At 33.2% G+C, this 19,789-nt stretch overlaps 2 protein-coding genes across 6 annotated transcripts; one reads left to right on the top strand and one right to left on the bottom strand.

Moving 5' to 3' along the window:
* The first annotated feature begins 1,221 nt into the window (after positions 1–1,221).
* Positions 1,222–12,679, top strand: LOC103867641 (homeobox-leucine zipper protein HDG2). 4 transcript variants are annotated; one of them, XM_009145727.3, is made up of 13 exons: positions 1,222–4,891; positions 5,164–5,261; positions 8,804–9,052; positions 9,172–9,289; positions 9,574–9,762; positions 10,022–10,402; positions 10,490–10,591; positions 10,801–11,001; positions 11,092–11,278; positions 11,381–11,649; positions 11,728–11,817; positions 11,938–12,289; positions 12,385–12,679. In XM_009145727.3, exons 3-12 carry the CDS (start codon positions 8,823–8,825, stop codon positions 12,283–12,285), a joined length of 2,115 nt encoding a protein of 704 aa, XP_009143975.1. In that variant the 5' UTR covers positions 1,222–4,891; positions 5,164–5,261; positions 8,804–8,822; the 3' UTR covers positions 12,286–12,289; positions 12,385–12,679. The 4 variants fall into 4 exon arrangements, with proteins under 4 accessions (XP_009143975.1, XP_033147627.1, XP_009143974.1 ...); XM_033291736.1 differs by having other exon boundaries at positions 1,222–5,261; XM_009145726.2 differs by lacking the exons at positions 1,222–4,891; positions 5,164–5,261 and adding an exon at positions 6,804–8,244.
* Positions 12,680–13,084: 405 nt separating this feature from the next.
* Positions 13,085–17,196, bottom strand: LOC103867642 (glutamate receptor 3.5). Of its 2 annotated transcripts, none has more exons than XM_009145730.3 (6): positions 16,290–17,196; positions 14,792–16,143; positions 14,432–14,709; positions 14,294–14,325; positions 13,804–14,213; positions 13,085–13,729 (listed from the first exon to the last, which is right to left on the bottom strand). In XM_009145730.3, the coding sequence occupies exons 1-6, from the start codon at positions 16,600–16,602 to the stop codon at positions 13,277–13,279; spliced, it is 2,838 nt and encodes a 945-aa protein (XP_009143978.1). In that variant the 5' UTR covers positions 16,603–17,196; the 3' UTR covers positions 13,085–13,276. The 2 variants fall into 2 exon arrangements, with proteins under 2 accessions (XP_009143978.1, XP_033147616.1); XM_033291725.1 differs by having other exon boundaries at positions 14,792–16,135; positions 16,290–16,523.
* Between the last annotated feature and the right edge of the window lie 2,593 nt (positions 17,197–19,789).

The following is a 19,789-nucleotide window of genomic DNA, read 5'->3' as shown; positions in this document are numbered from 1 at the left end:
ATATATATATTATTTTTATTGTTTACGGATAAAGTTGAGCAAAATATTCATAAATTTTGATTTGATTCGTTATCCGTTTTGATTTGAACCAAAAAATCTGGATATCCACAATTCTACGAAACAAATCAAATACTAAAATACAATATCCAAAAAGAAGCAAATCACAAATACCAATATTTTTAGGAACATATATCTAACTCGATCTGTTATATGCATATATATACATATATGTAAAGAATTATATATATATATATATATATACATTATATATATTATACTTTATATCAGTTTTACAATATTTTTTTTCAATTAAATTTATTATATTAGGTACTAGAATTTAAAAATTTAAATAATGTTTTATTTTTGTAATAAATTGTTATTATTAAATTTTTCAATTATTTTTAAAATTTTATTTTATTTACGGATCAAATCGGATATTCTTTAAAATTCTAAAACATTTCGGATATCTGAGTCACCGAATATCTAGGTGGCTAAAGATCGAATCGACATGAATGCTTCCAAATACCCAGATATTCGATTTGTGTACACCCCTACTTAAAGATACAATTTTATTTTATTTATATGAAAACGTTGACTAATGTCAAGGCCTTTTTTATTTTAAATTAATTTTAATTTTATCTTTCATGTATTATTTTGGACAAAAATGTTATTTAATATTAATTAACTATATTTTTATATATATTTGTCAACTATTTTTATATACTTTTTACATACACATACATGTGCACCTTGATGTGAGCATATTGTAACTAAGTAGAAGTATCTAATTTTTTTGAAAGTTGATTTTTTTTTAATGCTTCTTTCACTACCGACTAAATTGTAGTGAAATGATTTGTCTTAATAATTTTTTTTTAAAACTATTTATCTGTTTAGAAACTATAATATGAAACTATTGGTTCGACATGACAACTGTTTAAAATTCATAACATGAAAATAAATAAATAATATTAATTTTTGGTTTTACCGGAAAAAACCAAAAAATCAAACATTTTAACCGAATAAACTAAAATAAATATTAATTTAAAATAATAATTATATTTTAGAACATTAAACATCAAAAAAAAACTTAAAACCGAACCAATATCCAGATTAAACAGATTTAATATCTTTTTATTAAAAAATAACAAAACTAATAATCACATCCCGCGCAAGGCGCGGGTTATTATCTAGTACAAGGTTGTTGCACCTATTTATTTTTTAGTCTAACCTATTGTATACAACTAAATATTAATAACTATCCTCTGTTATGTAGCAACCAAATAATATATTCTAACATTTAAATAAATCTACTCCACTTTAATAAGATCAATAACAACATATATGGAATGTTTCAAATGGTTATTTTAGTTAAATCAACTTTCTTCAATTTAACATATATACATATAAACGGCACCAAAATTTCAATATGTAGGGATCATTGTCATATATATCATCCTCCTCCATTAGATCAAAATTTTCTTACTTGATCAACTTTTGAAATATAAATGAGTCATGTCCTATTAAACATTATTGATCAAACCTGAAAAGTATTTTCCACCCAAAACTTTATAAAACGAATCAATGAATTTTGCTAGGTCTGAGGTTTTTGGACATAATTAGGTATTTAGAAAAAAAATTATTTGGGTTTGGATCAGTTTCTTTCGGATATGGATGGTTTCAACTCCATAATTCAAATACCTATAAAATATATATATTTTTTGTATGTAACGGGTATGGATCCGTTCAGATATTTAGGACTCAAATAAAATTCGATAAACATAAAAATACTCGAAACACGAAAAATATCCAAAATCTAAACAAATACCCGAAAAATCAGAAAATACTCAAAAGACCTAAAATTGTACTCGAAATTTGACCGAGAAACCAAAACAATACCCAAAATTGTATCTGAATACCCAAAAATATATTTTTAAAATTTGAATTTTTACTCGAAATCCAAAACTATAACCGCAAATTCAAACCAAAAACTTAAAAATATATGTATACCAAAAAGATATCTAAAATACACAAATATATCTAATATACACAAACATTTTGGGTACTTTTGCTCTCAAACGGGTTTCAGATAGGTCTCAGACGCTAAAAGAGACCCGCATTTCCCCAAAAATACGTATTTTTATCTGGACCCGACGTGAACCAGTATTTTCGAGTTGATTTTGGTTTGGTTTTTGGAGTCCATGTAAAATACCCATGTGTACGAGAGAATTACATAAGATTTTACAGAATTTCAAATAAAGTAATTCATGAATTATATATTTTTTTAAAAAATTAGTTCTTTTATATAATTCGACTTTGTAACATAATAATATAAAAAAATCCCAAAATACTAATTTATATCAAAATTTGTTATAACAAAAGAACCCGCGCTTTCAAACGCGGGTCAAAATCTAGTGAATTTTTAAAAGCAAAGAGACTTTTAAACCTTTGACAGGGAAAAAAGAAAGAAATAATAAGAGACTTTTAAACCTTATAGAAAAAAACATTTAGTTATTTAGTTGTTTATCAGTTTATCATGAACTAATTTTTCATAAATAGTACTCTCTCCGTTCCACAAAGATAGACTTTTTAATATTTTCACACATATTAAGAAAACACATTAAACTATCATAATAAATGTATCGTTTTTTATAATTTTTAATTTCAATCACTTTTAACCAATAGTAATTCAATAAAGTTAATTAATTTTCTTGAAATTTACAATTTTTTCATAGAAAACACAAAAATACATATTTCTAAAAACAAATTTGTTTTCTAAAAAATCTATTATTAAGGAACAGAGTGAATATAATATATGCGATCTTAGGATCTTTCTATTCATAATTGCTAATCAGTTTTATTTATGTCACGACCTATTAAACTAATTATTTTATAAAAATAACCCAGGACAAATGACAAACTCAATTGGCAGATAAATGTATCCCCTTATGTGATGAATATGAACCTTAGCTCCTTGTCTAAGGTATACTTAGTTTCGAAAAAAAAAACTAAGGTATACTTTCTTTTGAAGTATGACAATATCGTTGCCAATAAAATGAGAAATACTATTATTTGTATACAGATTTTTAATCTATATTTTTTATGTGCCTAAGTTCTTATTTTATCTATATTATTTGTATATAGATAAAATAAGAACTTTAGCAAACCAATCAAAACATAAATTTACTATATATATATATATGTATATATGTGTGTGTATAGAGGCAGACCCACTAAAATCATATGAGGTAATTTGATACCCCTAAAATAAGCAAATATATTAAATTGTATAAAATATATTTATAACAAGTCTATTGTAAAAATGGTTGTTTTGTTTTCGTTGACAACCCCATCCATCACCTAGGGTCTAATTCCCCATTGACACCCTTTCATCCTAATTTAAAAAAATATATATATATGATTCCTGTTAAATAAATTTATGTATCCGCCACTGTATACAACGTTTACGGTGGTAATTTCCAGTATATTAGCTGCTGCATCATTTCATGTACATAGTTCAGTTGCTTCATAATTCTTTCAATTAACATATAAACTGAAATTTGTATTTATAATTTTCTTATCAAACACAAATCAAATTAAAAAATTATTATGTAATTTTTTGTTCAATTTTTTAAAGACGATTTAAAAGAGAAAAAGTAGATACAAATTTTCTTGTGACTTATGTAAATATTGGTCAAATAACCACAAACTTTTGGCAATAGCTACAGATAGTTTTGTAATTATAAACGATTTTTTTTGGTAGTATATGCACTATTCTAAAAAACTTATTTAGGCTATTTTAAATAAATAACTATTTTAACTCTTATTTTGGTAAATGGTGATTTCTTTTTTTCAGTCAAACTCATTTTTAGTAACCTGGTAATAAAACATTGACCGAAGAATGCATTTTAACTGTATTTTGATTAATAAATAAGTTGTTTTATTTTTTAAATAAGCTTTTGTGTATGTAATCTATTGAACTTTTTTATATTTTTAAAATTAAATGATTGTATGATTTACTTTTCCGTTATTAATATCTTAATTACTTTATTTGAAAGAAAGTTTAATCTAGTCAAAATAGTATAATAGGTATTTCAATTTTCGTGGACTTTATATCATTATCAATACTTTTATTAGCAAATAAATTATTAAACATATTAAATAAAAATATTAATCAAATTAAATATATAAAATTTGTCTGAGAACCAATAATCATGAAAATAATCTAAAATGGTCATAAAATCTCACATATTATTATAATTAGAAAATAATATGATAATATATTTATGAATAAAATTCATTGTGTATTTTCAATATAAATTTTAGATCTTAAATTTTAAATACTTTTACATGTTCTTAACAAAATATATGCATAGTCGTAGGCACCTACCATATATGCTTTTATAGAAAATTTTGTTTCTCGATATGAAAAGATATTAAATGTATAAGATGACTAAATTTGAGATGACAAAAAAAGAGGACCAAAGTTGATTATATGTCTCTTTTAATGTCAAAAACTAAATTTAGTTATTTACTTATATAATTAATTGCTTATAATAATATGTAACCGTAAATAGAAACCAATTTTATTTTGCCACATGGATAAAGAGATATAGAATTTGTGAAAGAAAATCATCAACTACTTGTCTCTCCTTTCTTCTGTTTTCTTCGAGCGTGTAGGGTAAATTAAGTATCTATGTCTCTCAATATATATCACCATTAAATTCAATAGCACACTCATCCTCACTGCAATTATATCTCTTCAAAACTTTCACTAGCTCTCTTCCTTGAACAGTACGTTTCATAACCGCTTCGTAAAATCATCCCCGGCTTTCCGACATAACTCACTGGCTTCGATATAAATCAAGGGCTTGTCCTATTTTTCATCGACAACGTATATCTGTAGCATTTATTTATTTTTCTCATTAATAATAAACATATCTTAGATTTTATTCTTTTTTTAATTTCAGTAGATTTATTGTACCATTCCATTTTATGGTAAATACACAGAATTATGATTAACATCTTTGTTCATATACATACATCAAAAGATGAAATGATGATTCTTATTTATGTTGCTATTGAGACCGTATATATTTGCATAACTATTTCGGACCATTTTTTGTTCACAGATTTAAATTACTTTTATTTACCTCTGGTTTATAGAAAGAGGAGTGAGACAAATTGTATGGGGGAACAATAAATCAGAAGGAAAATAACATTTGATTCTTCTGAGTTCTGGTTCACGGAGACAATCTAAACAGGTATCACTAGATTATATTTCTTACCATTTTTTATTTTGCCTTTTTGTATATACATATATATATATATATATGTTTATTAAATTCTAAACATATATATTGGAGGATTTTTTTTGGGGAGGGGGAGTTATATATCACACAATTTTATATATGTACATATATCTGGTTCTTCTGATATCCAAGCATAGCCACATATGATACCAATTTTTTTCCCCTTCCCTTATGCTTATATAATATTTGTGAAAGAAAAAGATAAGTTTTCAGTATAAGTGCTTTCATAGTTAAGATTTGTATATAGATTGTTCAAAACTATTATTTTCAATGTTTAAATCTTCGCGCACTAAACAATGATTCATCAAAATTTCAATAAGTTAACCGACATAAATATTTTTCTTATTTAAATTTTTGCATGATATGCACTAATTCATATATAAATTATACTATAGAGTTTTGGTAGCATATGCAGTTCCAAAAAATATATTACATAGATCCCGATATTTGAATCTGATCAAGATTTTATAAATATTAAATTAATTTAAAATAAAAATATAAAATATTAATGGTGTTATATTAAATACTATTAAATAAAAGCTAAAAACATATAATATTTTGTAGAAAATTGCGTTTTTCTCTAACTATTTTTAAACCTATCGGTATGATATATTTAAATTAATATTCAAAATTTTAATAATAAATATTTAGTTTGGTGACAATTTTAATATTTTATTTTATATGAATTTTATTTATTCTGTGAAAACTGAATTTAATCTATATTTTAAAATATATTTGAAAAAGGATCATGATATACACCCAAATTCTTGATATATACCTCTAGTTACCATGATTTTATATATTCTATTATTTGGACCAGATCATGGATCATGAATATTTGTTTAGCCCTAATCCAGTAACCTAACATGTATATTCTGGATGATTAACATGTACTTACTTTTTAATTTTATTTTGCTAACCTGTAATTCTATTTCTAATATTATATCTTATATATGTATTTAACATAAAATAATACATGACAGAATTTTCATTCATATATATATAATTAAAACGGATTAATAGATTACCTAGATCGCTTAATTAGACGTCTAAACCATAAAATTTTTATTAAAAAAATTTATATAGCCAGTTTTAGAACATTTCATAACCTAATATCATATTTGATCTATATATGCTTATTTTGTGTGCCACAGACAAAAGAATCTACTAAATTGTTTTTCGTATTCCCTTCTTTTTCGTGTTCTTATTCCATTTTAGCTGCAACGGTAATATTTTTTTCAAAAAAATTATTTATAATGCATCATTCCATTAGTTCCCTTATAAAAAAATAAATTCCATTTCAAATTTTTCTGGTTTATATATATATATATATATTTTTTTTTTTTCTGGTTGTTTTTTTTGGGGGGGGGGGGGGGGGGGGGGGGGGTGGGTGGGGTGGAGGAGGGGAGTTATATATCACACAATTTTATATATTTACATAGATATCCCTGCATAGCCACATATGATACCAATTTTTTTTCTCCTTCCCTTATGCTTATATAATATTTGTGAAAGAAAAAGATAATTTTTCAGTATAGGTGCTTTCATATTTAAAATTTGTATATAGATTGTTCAAAACTATTATTTTCAGTGTTCAAATCTCCGCGCGCTAAACATTGATTCATCATAATTTCAATAAGTTAACCAACATAAGTATTTTTCTTATTTAAATTTTTGCATGATATGCACTTATATAAATTATTCTATAGAGTTTTGGTGGCATATACAGTTCCAAAAATATATTACATAGATCCCGATATTTGAATTTGATCAAGATTTTATAAAAATCAAAATAATTTAAAATAAAATTACAAAATATTAATGGTGTTATATTGAATATTAAATAAAAACTAAGAACGTATAATATTTTTTAGAAAATTGTTTTTTCTAATTATTTTTAAACCTATCGGTATGATATATGTAAATTAATATTCCAAATTTTAGTAATAAATTTTAGTTTGGTGATAATTTTAATATTTTATTTTATATGAATTTTATTTATTCTGTGAAAACTGAATTTAATCTATATTTTAAAATATATTTGAAAAAATATCATGATATACACTCAATTAGACGTCTAAACCATAATTTATAATTTTATTTAGACGTCTATATTTTAATCTATACACTCAATTAGACGTCTATATTTTAATATATACCTCTAGTTACCATGATTTTATATATTCTATTATTTGGACCGGATCATGGATCAGGAATATTTTTTTAGTCCTAATCCAGTAACCTAACACGTATATTCTGGATGATTAACATGTACTTATTTTTCTAACCTGTAATTATATTTCTTATATTATATCTTATATATGTATTTAATCTAAAATAATACATGACAGAATTTTCATTCATATATATAATAATAATTATAACGGGTTAATATATTACCTAGATCGCTTAATTAGACGTTTAAACCATAATATTTTTATTTAAAAATTTATATAGCCAGTTTTAGAACATTTCATAACACAATATCATATTTGATCTATATATGCTTATTTTGTGTGCCATAGACAAAAGAATCTACTAAATTGTTTTTCGGTATTCCTTTCTTTTTCTCTGTTCTTATTCCATTTTAGCTACAACGGTGATATTTTTTTTAAAAAAAAATATTTATAATGCATCATTTCTTTAGTTCCCTTATAAAAAAATAAATATTATTTCAATTTTTTTTCTTTTTATTCCACGTCACGAACATAGATAAGTGAGTGACAAATGTAATTAGATGAGTGGAATGAACGAGATTCGCTAATCCACCAATAACTCAAATACTTATTTAGCCTCGATCTTCATTCCATTTTTTCATTGCAAACGGAGAAACCGAAATAAACTAGAAACCCAAATAAACTTCAAAGTAAAACCTGTTCCTTTTTTTCGTTTCTGCTTGGATTGATACAATGACCATCAGTCAGCTTCTTAGAAGGTTTGTTTATAATCTTAGTTCATTTTCTTTTACAAAAAAAAATTTGGGTAAATTAACTTGTTTCATGAGTCTATATGAAATTCAATATGTGTTGATTGTTTGTTGATATTCTGATTGTGATGTTATGCGTTGTCGGGTATTTATTTTCAACTGGTGGGTCCTTTGATTACCTCAGTTTCATTTTCTAGGTTGTCAGCTCACTGTTGTCGGTTTCTCTTTTATTTTCAAGATCTTCAAAAAAAAAAGAGATCAAAGAAAGGAAAAAGTAGTTGACTTGGAAAAGCTAACTTTTTGCTGTAGTGAATTTAGTGGGTAGAGAGAGAGAGAGAGAGAGAGAGAGAGAGAGAGAGAGAGAGAGAGAGAGAGAGAGAGAGAGAGAGAGAGAGAGAGAGAGAGAGAGAGTGTGTGTGTGCGTGTGTTGTCTAGATACTAAGGAAAACAAGAAAAGAAAAAGCACAATCTTGTAAACCCTAATTTCTAGATATTATGTGTAAGAATGATCATATTACTTATTTGAATTCAATTTCTAGCAACTCACTTTAGTTTGTTAACTCTCAAGATCTCCCAGAATAGCAAATATGTCTCTGCCAAATTACATGGAACCAGTGGATGATGTGAACAACAACAACAATGGAGAGACCGATAACAACGAAAACGAAAATAACAACAACATGAATGGTGGTGCTAGTTTTGGGGATGAGGAATTCGACAGTGAGAATCAAGAATATGGAAACACTCAAGATCCTCGTGCTGCTAAGAGAAAGCGATATCATCGTCACACTCAACAGCAAATCCAGGAGATGGAAAAGTAATTAGTTCTTTCTTAGCTTTCCATTTTATAATTGTATATATATATATATATTATATATCAGTAAAAATATATGGAATACTTTCACATCTTTAATTAATTGTTTATTTATTGAGCAGCTTCTTCAAAGAGTGTCCTCATCCTGATGACAATCAGAGGAAAGAACTTAGCCGTCAACTGGGACTAGACCATCTTCAGATCAAATTCTGGTTCCAGAACAAACGCACCCAGAACAAGGTATAAACATAATACTTCATATATATATTTATTTAACGTTTGTGACGAACATTAGCTGATTTTGATCATGGTATGTAACAACAACGTCTAAGCAATGTTGTATGAAACGCAATTATTAATATTCATTACTTCTTTTAGTAAATTCTTTAATCACGTCTGAACCAAAAACATCGCCGTCTTTGTTATTCATACACTCTCCAAAGAAACCAATAACCACCAAGTTGATTTTTCAATTCGTTTACAACTTTCTTAAGATGTATTTTTTCTTTCTTTTTTTCTTGCAGAATCATCAAGAGCGCCATGAGAACTTACAACTTCGTGAGGAGAACACTAGGCTTAGAGCTGATAACCACCACTTTCGTGAAGGTCTCGCTAATGCCTCATGTCCTAATTGCGGAGGTCCTACCGCAGTTGGCGAAATGTCTTTCGAAGAACATCATCTTCTCCTCGAAAATGCTAAGTTAACCGAAGAGGTACGTACTTGATGTGTGTACTAGATGATGAATAAGTGAACAATGCACCTTTATAATGTTTTGTTTAATGTCAAACGTAAGACAAACACACATATACGATTGGTCTCATAAGTTCATAACCATTTCAATAACACCTCACAACATTTTTTTCAACCAACAACATACATTATATGGATTTAAAAGGAAAGACACTACTACATATTGCAGTTACTTCAAATTTACTTACTATTTTTTTTTGTATTTCTCTTTGGGTTTCAAGATCCGTCAATTATCTGAGGTGGCGAAGTATACAGGCAAAGCTGTAATGAGATATCCTGTTCTGCCTACTCCTAATCAGGCTCCACCTTTCGAGCCCCCGATGATAACTAATGGAAGTCTCGGATCAGTGAAAGAGGCCGATAAGCCATTGCTCATAGAGTTAGCAGTTGGAGCCATGTCGGAGCTTATAGCGTTGGCTCAAATGAATGAACCGCTGTGGAAGGAAGGAGTTCATGGCATGATATTAGATTTGAATGAATACACAAGAAATTTACAAAACGGACTCGGGCCTAAACCGGTCGGGTTTAGAACCGAGGCATCAAGAGAAACCGCGATTGTGTTCATGCGCCATATGGAGATTGTTCACAGGCTAATGGATGTGGTAAGTTAATTTAATCATTCTAATTATGATAAAAATTGTATAAGCCTTTTTGTAAGGTTTTGTAATTAATTAACGTGGTATTTGTAGAATCTATGGTCGACCATGTTTGCTGGAATGGTTGGTAGAGCCATAACTCATGACACCCTCTTGACTGGACGCCAAGGAAACTTGGACGGAACTATCCATCTGGTAAATTTTCCACTTTGTTTTTCTATATAATATATGCAAGAGGAGTTTATAACAAAACAACAACAATATCATTTTGATATGAAACAAATATTATTAATATAAAGAACTAATATTGTTCTAGGTTCTAAGCGATGTGTCACCGTTGCTTAGAGCCTAAATCCTTTTAACATTGAATATAACCAAGATTGTTGTTGTTATTACTTCATTAGATGACTGCTGAATTCCAAGTTCTATCGCCGCTAGTCTCAAACCGTGAATGCTACTTCGTCCGCTACTGTAAGCAGCACGGTGAAGGTTTATGGGGGGTGGTCGATATATCCATCGACCATCTCATTCCAAACCTGGAACCTAAGTGTCTGCGAAGACCATCTGGATGTCTGATTCAAGACATGCCAAATAGAGTCTCCAGGGTATAAACTAAAACTTTATGTTTAATTGTCTTCTTATGGTTTTGTGTAGGAATATTCTAGTTAGTTATGTTTTGTTTGTTTTGAAAAAAGGTTACTTGGGTTGAGCATGTGGAGGTAGATGACGGAGGTGAACTTCATGCCATGTTTAAGCACTTGCTCAATTCTGGTCAAGCTTTAGGTGCTAACCGCTGGCTTTCTGCATTGGACCGCCAGTGCGAGCGGTTAGCCATCATGATGGCTCCAAACATTCCATCCATAGAACCTGGTGGTCAAATAAGTATTTACTACTCCTTATGATCTCAAATTAATCACAAAATAAAAACGCTCCCTCTTGTTTTTTCCTTAACCATTAATTTGTGAGTTTTGTTGAATGGTGCAGCGGTAACGAACAATGCCAAGCAGAGCCTGCTGGAGTTAGTTGAGCGGATGTCTAGAGGTTTCTTTGATGGAGTGACAACTTCTAATGCAGATATATGGATGAACTTGGGTGGTTATACAGGAGATAGTGTGAAAGTGACGACTCGGACGAGCTTGAATGATCCAGGAAGACCTGAAGGACTCATTCTCTGTGCAGCCCATTCGTTTTGGGTCCCGGCTCCTCCTACCACTGTCTTTGACTACCTCAGAGATGAGAACAACCGAGTCAATGTTCGTACCTTCTTTTTTTTTGTTGGGACAATAGCTTATCTTTGTTTTGCCTAACATGTTTTGAAATGTTATTTGCAGTGGGATGTTCTCTTCCTTGGAGGGAATCCTCAGAAGCTGACACATATATTTAATGGGAGGGACAATAGGAACTGTGTATCTTTACTCCGGGTATATATAACATAACTTTATTGTTTTCTTTTTTACATCTATTACATGAGGTTATGTTTATATTGCATTCTTTTCGATTTTTAATATGCTACATGTGTTTTGTTTTTTTTTGGTTACTAGAGCCCAAACACTAGCCAAAGCGAGATGATGATGATTGAAAAGAGCTCTACTGAGCCAGCAGCTTCGTTCCTGGTCTATGCGCCTGTTAGTGTTCCGTCAATGGAGAAAGTTCTCAATGGAGGTGACCCTAAGTATGTGCCATTACTTCCATCAGGTTTTGCTATACTACCAGATGGTACGGCTCAGCCTGGAAAAGCAGGAGGGTCACTCGTGAACGTTGCGTTTCAGATGCTGGTTGACTCATACCCTTCGGGTTCGCTGACTTTTAGCTCGGTTTCAACCATTGAGAGTCTGATTCTAGCAGCCGCGAATAAGATCAAAGCTTGCTTTACTCAGCAGACTCCTTGAACAGGTAACATCACTGAATCCATTTCAGTAAAGATACTTAAAAACATTGTTACTTTCAACGCGTTGGTGTGCTAATGACTTTTATGTTATGTTTTGCAGGAAAGTAAGTGTAAGGGGATGCGGAGGAATCAAGAGAGAGTGTGTTTTTATTTTATTTTCAAGAAAGCTTCAAAAGGGGAGGAGTCAAGAACGAACCTGACAAGAAACAGTTCAGTTCTTGAATGGTTTTCTTAATGAGGTTCGGGTATTGACTTCCTTGTTAACTTTTGCTAAAAACTTTCCGTCATTTATGTTTTAAGTACTTTGTTTCATTCTGAATGTTGGAACTTTCTCAACTCATTTCTCTTTGTGTTTCATGTTGACAAAAAATATTTGAATACTCTCTTTTAAACTATTTGTGTTTCAAATTTGGTTTTTGTTTCTGGTAGCTTTCAATCTCTTTTGTGGTCTGGATATTCTATCTTTTTTTATTTTCTTTCGCTGTCTATCTTGGAAGTTTGGTTTCTTAGAAAGTTTCAAAGCTTTTCTTTCGCAAGTCTTCTCTGTTTTTCAAGAGAGATTGCAACGAGCTTTTTTAGCTGTTGCCTTGGCTATGGTTTTGTACTAAACAAACGGTTTGGTCCAAACCCAACCAGGCAAAAAGGGTAGAAGCTGCTAATCTTTCTAGTGTTGTGATTCGCCTAGAACCAAGGTAGAATGTTTGGTAAGGTGAGCTGTTAGTGTTGCTTAATAGTAGTAACCTCATCTTCAAGCACCTGGTAACATAGTAAACACTCAAATATCTCTCTCATGATAATTCAGTTCATTTGCTGATGGTTTTTGCATTTCATGTGGGAAGAATAAACAATTCCATTGTTTTATTTGGGTTATGGTACCGTTACAAAATCTTATGAATAAATCTATTTACATTTTGTAAGTAATGTTACATCTGTAGTCATTTAAAACCAACTGTGTAAACTCTTCTCATCATCTATGTATCTAAACTCTTCTCTTATGGAGTTTCACCTAAGCTTTGGCTAGTTTTGAGTTTCTTACTGCTCTTCTGCTTAAGCATCTCCTTGATCTCTGCTTCTCTCTTATCCACAACTTTGATCAAATCCTTGAAACTCGCCGCCCTCAAACTTCTCCCTGATCTAGAAGAACTGGCTTCTTCACTCACTCTTACTTCATCGCCCTCTTCTTCTGTTCTTAACCGTTGGCATTGCCAGAAAACTTTCCAGCAGAAGAGGGTGAGTACAATGAACCACACGATGCCACAGATTAAGAACAGCCCCCAGAAACTCTGTACCGAGATTTGATAGTTCTCTTTGTCTGCAATTTGCATTAAGCATTCGTGGCTGTAGGTAAGCCATTTCTTGCGGATATTCTCCAGTTTTCCTTCTTCAGACAGCTGCAGGATCGCTGTTGACATGTCCACTGCTAGTGGAGAGTCTCTCTGGAACGCCTGCAACAATCAAGATCCGGTAAGTAATGTTTTAACCGAGAAGAAGAATTGATTGAAACCGTTATTTTACATACAAATCCCCAGCCTGTCCGGGTGAACTCCGGTCCAACAGTACGGAACTTGCAGTTGCTGTTTGACAACAGAGCTTTGATGTAAGGAAGCTCGTCGACTATGGCTTCCACGCCACCAGCTCTGGGACCAAGTTGAAGAGCAGAGAGATATTCTTCTTCATCTTTCAGAGAAATGATTCTTGATGGAGGTATGTTAAGTTCATTGACCAGATATTTGTACGCAAATGCACCGTCTTGCACTCCGATGGGTTCGTTGCTTGCTATTAGACTGTCCATTCCTTCTATCCGAGATGTTAGCTGTTGAACGGTGAGTATCGAAGTGAGACTGGCCGTGTAGCTTGAGTTGATGATCAGAACCACAAACAACCATATGAGTAGCACAAACCTCCCCAGCGTACTCACCGTGTTCTCCCCTGAAGATCAAGAAAGAAAGCTTGTAAATAACATTTAAAAGAGAGAAAACTTTGATGTTTTGTAGGCTCCAAGTACATACTCTGAGAGAAGAACATCGTTGAGAAGCTAAACCTGCAACGTTAAAGACCAAAAAGGAAGGGGGCAAAGCTTTAGTGCCTTAGTACATACTTTGTCTGTCACATCTTATGTCAGGAAGGTCAAGGAACTGGGAACTAACCAGAAAACGGTGATGATCTGACGCCTAGGAGGTCCACGAAACTCTTCTTTAAAGCGGTGTTCGAGAATCCAAATGATGGCTCCCACAAAGAGAAAGAAAGCTCCGGTCACAGCCCACATCTCTACAGTGAATGGTTTTAAGAATGACCAAGGACTAGACTTGGCCCCCTTCACTGGAGCTACCACCACAAGCCCTGATTCCATAAATGGCTGCGTGAAATCTACAAACTTAGTTCTGTTTGTAACTATAGTAACATCCCCAACAGCTACATCAAAATTCTAGAGACATAAAACAAAAAGGAAAAAAAGTCAGTTTGGTATAAGCATCTTTGTACTTGATTGAGTATATGAAAGTACTCACATTGGCAGCAACTTCACTTATGAGATTGTCATAAGAAGGATTTCTCTTCCCATCTCCATAAACTATATAAGTACGTGGGACAGGGTATGGAAGCAATTGAATAGCAGCTTCAAAGATGTCAATGCAGTAGCCTTTAACACCAAGCGAGTTGTTATCCTTGGACACATAGTTTTTGTAGCTCACACGGTCAGGCACACCGATTTTGAGCGGCTCTCCGTTGTCAGGGAAAACCCAACCCCGAGGTGGCTTTGTTACTTCCCCTAGCCATATGATCTCCTTAAGACGTTGATGTTCTGCAGATGTGTTTGGAGGCTTAGAGTATAATGTCTCCGGAGGCTCAGCTGAGAAGCCTGTATGATTCGACCAGTAGCCGACTCTTTGCGGACCTCTGCTGTTTATGTTTAGGATGTCGTATGCTGGATTTTTCCGGTTTTTCTCTGAATCAAACTCGATTTGTCCGGTCAGACCTGTGTAATTCATCTCATGAATGACTTGCAGGAATCTCTCGCCTTCATTGAAAACGTTGAGTGCTGATAACTTAATGTTGCTATCGTTGGTTTTTCTCAGATTCGGATCATTGGACAAAGTCACTGTATTGCCTTTACTGAAGAAAACTTCAAGAGCACGAGCTACCAACCAAACGGTATCATAAGCATACATTGCATAAGAATTGAAGCCATCAGCACCTCCTGAACTCTCTTTGGATCTAAGGCTTTTCCATCTTTCTTTAAACCGTCTCTTCTTGTTACTCTCAGGTGTGTAATGGCGAAAAGCAACCACTCCTTGCAAGAGATCCATAGTTTCTGGGTCCATTGTTTCCGCAGAATCCAAAGCTGTAAGAAGCCAATCAGTAGCGATCCAGACATAGCCACTGCCCATCATTCCAAGAGACTTGGCAGCAGAGAATATGTTTAAACCCGAATCAGGATTCACGTGAGCAACAAAGATGCGTGATTCCATCAGATTAACAGAAGCCAATAAGTCAGTGATCGAGCTGTTATCTGCACCAGGTGTAAATGCAGCCTTGTAAGAGATCTTGGCACGTTTCTTGGCTAAAGCATCGCCTAATACAGATATCCCGTTCCTACCATACTCATCATCAACAAAGATCGCAACAACTTCTCTCCACCGGAAATAAGATACAAAATCCGCGATAGCATTCATCTGGAAGTAGTCGTTCTGTGTGGTTCGAAGGAAATAAGGGAACTGTAGCGAAGAAAGCGTCGGGTCAGTTGCTGCGAATGACAAGAGAGGTACATGGAGCTCATTAGCTACATGGGAGATTATGTGACCAATTCCTGAAGATTGTGGACCTATGGCTGCAACCACCTTGTTCTCCATTACCTGCAAAGCTACACAATAAGAGAACATATCACCAATCTCCTTCCTCTTATCCAAATACTACTAAACCCACAGCTTTGTTGGGGCATTTTGACAAGGAACTTTGGGGCATATCTAAGACGCTGTTCCTATTGGCTACAAAGTATATGAAAAGTACCTCCCATGGTGCCAACAAATCCACTGCAGTTTGAGTCATGGAAAACAATATTGAGCTTGGTTCTCCTGAGAATACTCTGATCAGCATTAACATCGTCAATGGCCGCCATCAACGCCGGTTTAGCTGCTCTTCCAATGAAAGAATCATAAGTAAAGAGAGCACCGACGTTGACAGAGCGTGGCCGAGAGGAAGAAGAAGAGTTTCTTGAAAAACTTTCTCTACCAGCACCTTCCGTTGGCAAAAACCACAAACCAGATACACATAGGAGCACAAATCCCATGGAAACAGCTCTAATCACGACCAAAAGTTCCATCTTTTAAGTAGATGGTTTTTACGGGCTCATGAACAATCAACCTCGAGCGGAAATATTAGTCAAATAAAAAGACAAAAGTGTCGTAAAATATAGCTGAACATTGGATCGAACCAAGAGACAAAGACTTGGATTTGACATGTATGTATCTTGGATTCGGTACCCAATAGATCAGTGCCCACATAAGAAACAAAACTGACAACATCATAGAGATGGTGGTTCAGAGAAAGGGATTAAATAAACATGAAACTATGAATTAATAAGTCAGTTCATTGAGCAAAACTCCATGAATGATGGGAATAAATCAATAAAATAGCAAAGAGTTGGTTAGGGAACAAATTAGCATACCAAACAAAACAATAATAAGATAAAGCTCCAAGTTGGATAAAAGAAAAAAGTTCATGAGTTCATACTTCACAGAACGTGGCAATTATTATAGAATCTAATGGGTACATATACCCATACGCACATAAAGATACAAGCTTTTCATATAAAATAAAAAAACATATATCCAGATGTGGAATGTTGACTTTTTGAAATTTTGGGAGTTCATTTTTAGTACCAACCCCTGTCAGATAAACCCACAAAGTCCAGAAGATACTAACTATAGATTTTTGAGAAATTACTCAGACTAACTCTCATTTTTCAGTTAATTACTAATCTAACTCTCGTCAATCAACATATGTTAACTAAGGGGGTAAAAGACGGTTAACCCTCTATATTGTTAGACCATCTGCAATGGGGGTCCTTTAAGGATCCTTAGCTCCACATCCAATGTCTATCAGATTAAAAAACTATTATTTGAGTAACATAATACAAGGATTGATCCTTACATAAGGAATTTAAGGATCAAATCCTTGTCTACATGGCGGCTTGACTCTCTCATTGATTTCTGTCTGTTTCCTTCTTCGTTTCCTTTCCTCTGATTTTATGCTAGATTTTGTTGGATTTCCCTCCTTAAGCCCAAAACTAATTAAATCATAATCAAACCTTAGCTCAAGAAGAAGAAACATTTAGAAAAAAGTGGAGAAGTATAGAAGAAGAATTGTGTAGAAGAAGAAGAAGTGTGTAGAATGTGTTTAGGATAAGATCAAAAGAAAGTTCTAGAAATAGCTTGTACATACCCCTCACTAGTATAAATAGGGGTGTTTAGTTCTCTTGTAATCATCCAGAATCAAGAAAAGCAATAGAAAGAAAACATTTCATAAAGAGTTCAAAAAGTTTCTAAGATATCTCCAAACAAAAGCTTTAGTAGAAAATCCCTTTCCTAAAAATAAGAAGGCTATCTCAAACATAAACCGTCTACATTTCATCTTAACCTCTCGAAGAAAATATTATCCGCTAATTTTTCCCAACAACTGGTATCAGAGCTAAGTTACCGGTTATCTTTGAAGAAGTGAAGATGGAGGCCACCGTTACCTTTGAAGGTGATATGTTCAAGCTCACGACGGACAACTTCTCTTATTGGAAACCGATGATGGAAGATCATCTTTATTGCAAAGATTTGCATGAGCCCATCATCATGAAGGATAAGCCGGAAGGAAAGGATGATAAAGCATGGGAGATTCTTAATAGAAAAGCGGTTGCCGTAATACGCAAGTATGTCGACCGATCTCTCTTTGAACATGTCTCTACCTACACAAATGCTTTTGAATTATGGACAAAACTTGAATCCATGATTCAAAAGAAAACACCTCGAAACAAAGCTCTTCTTGTTCGACGGTTGGTAAAGTTGGAGTACAAGGATGGCCAGAGCATGATGGAGCACTTGGACAATTTCAAGGGGATCGTAAATCAACTTAACAAAGTTGATATGAAGGTTGAAGACGAAATGCAAGCCCTTTTACTCCTTAGTTCACTACCGGAGAGTTGGGACACACTAGTTGTCACTCTAAGCAATTCAGCACCGGAGGGAAAGCTTACCATGGACACCGTCACTGATAGCCTTCTAAATGAAGAAGTTCGCAGGAAGGAGCGAGGTTCGAGCTCTTATTCAGAAGCTAACATTGTTGATAGACGGGGTAGAGAAGAGACTCGTGGTCACAACAGAAGCAGAGGACGAGACCAATCTCGAGGAAGATCCAAGTCACGTTCAAGAGTTACCTGCTATTATTGCGGCAAGCCGGGTCACATGAAGTCGGAATGTCGGTTTTTCAAGAAAGACAAACAAACCGGTAATATCAAACCAGACCGGTTCAATCCTACAAAGAAGCATGAAGACAAGACTACCACCATTGTGGAAGACCAGAGCGAAGAATTATATCATTGGAGAATGTAATCTTAATTCTGATGATAGTTCATGGATTGTTGATTCTGGTGCGTCTTTTCACGTTACCCCTCATGGAAGCTTCTTCACAACCTACCAAAGTGGTGACTTTGGTAATGTTCAAATGGGAAATCAAGGAAGAAGCAAGATCGTTGGAAAGGGAGATGTTATTCTTACATCAAACACGGGATGTAAGATAGTTCTCAAGGATGTAAGGCATGTTCCCGACATTCGACTCAATCTCATATCAACCGGGAAGCTTGATGATGCCGGTTTCGATAGCCATTTTGGCAGTGGAAAATGGAAGCTAACCAAAGGGAGTTTGTTCATGGCTCGAGGAAGAAAAGAAGGCTCATTATACGTGACTCAAGCCAAGCTTTGCAAGGAAGAAGTAAATGTCGCAAGAGATGACATGGATATATGGCACCGAAGACTCGGGCATATGAGTGAGAAAGGTTTAAACATACTTTCTCGCAAGAAACTTCTTCCTGAAATGAAGGGTCTCTCTCTTTCACCATGTCATGATTGCTTAGCCGGAAAACAACATAGAGTCGCTTTCCGAAGATCGTCTACGCCTATGAGAAGAAAGCATATTCTTGATCTTGTGCATACTGACGTATGCTCCATGTCCGAGAAATCCAATGGAGGTGCATCATATTTCGTCACCTTTATTGATGACCATTCAAGAAAGGTGTGGATACATCTTTTGAAAACAAAAGATCAAGTTCTCGATGCTTTCAAGGAGTTTGTAGCCCAAGCAGAACGAAGTACGGGTCAAAAACTCAAGTGTGTTCGATCTGACAATGGTGGAGAGTATCGAGGTCCCTTTGAAGCGTTTTGCAAAGCTCATGGAATCAGAATGGAGAAGACACCACCAAAGACGCCGCAACTGAATGGGCTAGCTGAAAGAATGAATCGAACGAT

Source organism: Brassica rapa, chromosome A05 (assembly GCF_000309985.2).
Source record: "Brassica rapa cultivar Chiifu-401-42 chromosome A05, CAAS_Brap_v3.01, whole genome shotgun sequence".
NCBI lineage: Eukaryota > Viridiplantae > Streptophyta > Magnoliopsida > Brassicales > Brassicaceae > Brassica > Brassica rapa.
Note: the sequence above shows the minus strand (reverse complement) of the source record. Positions and strands in the feature narration are given on the sequence as shown.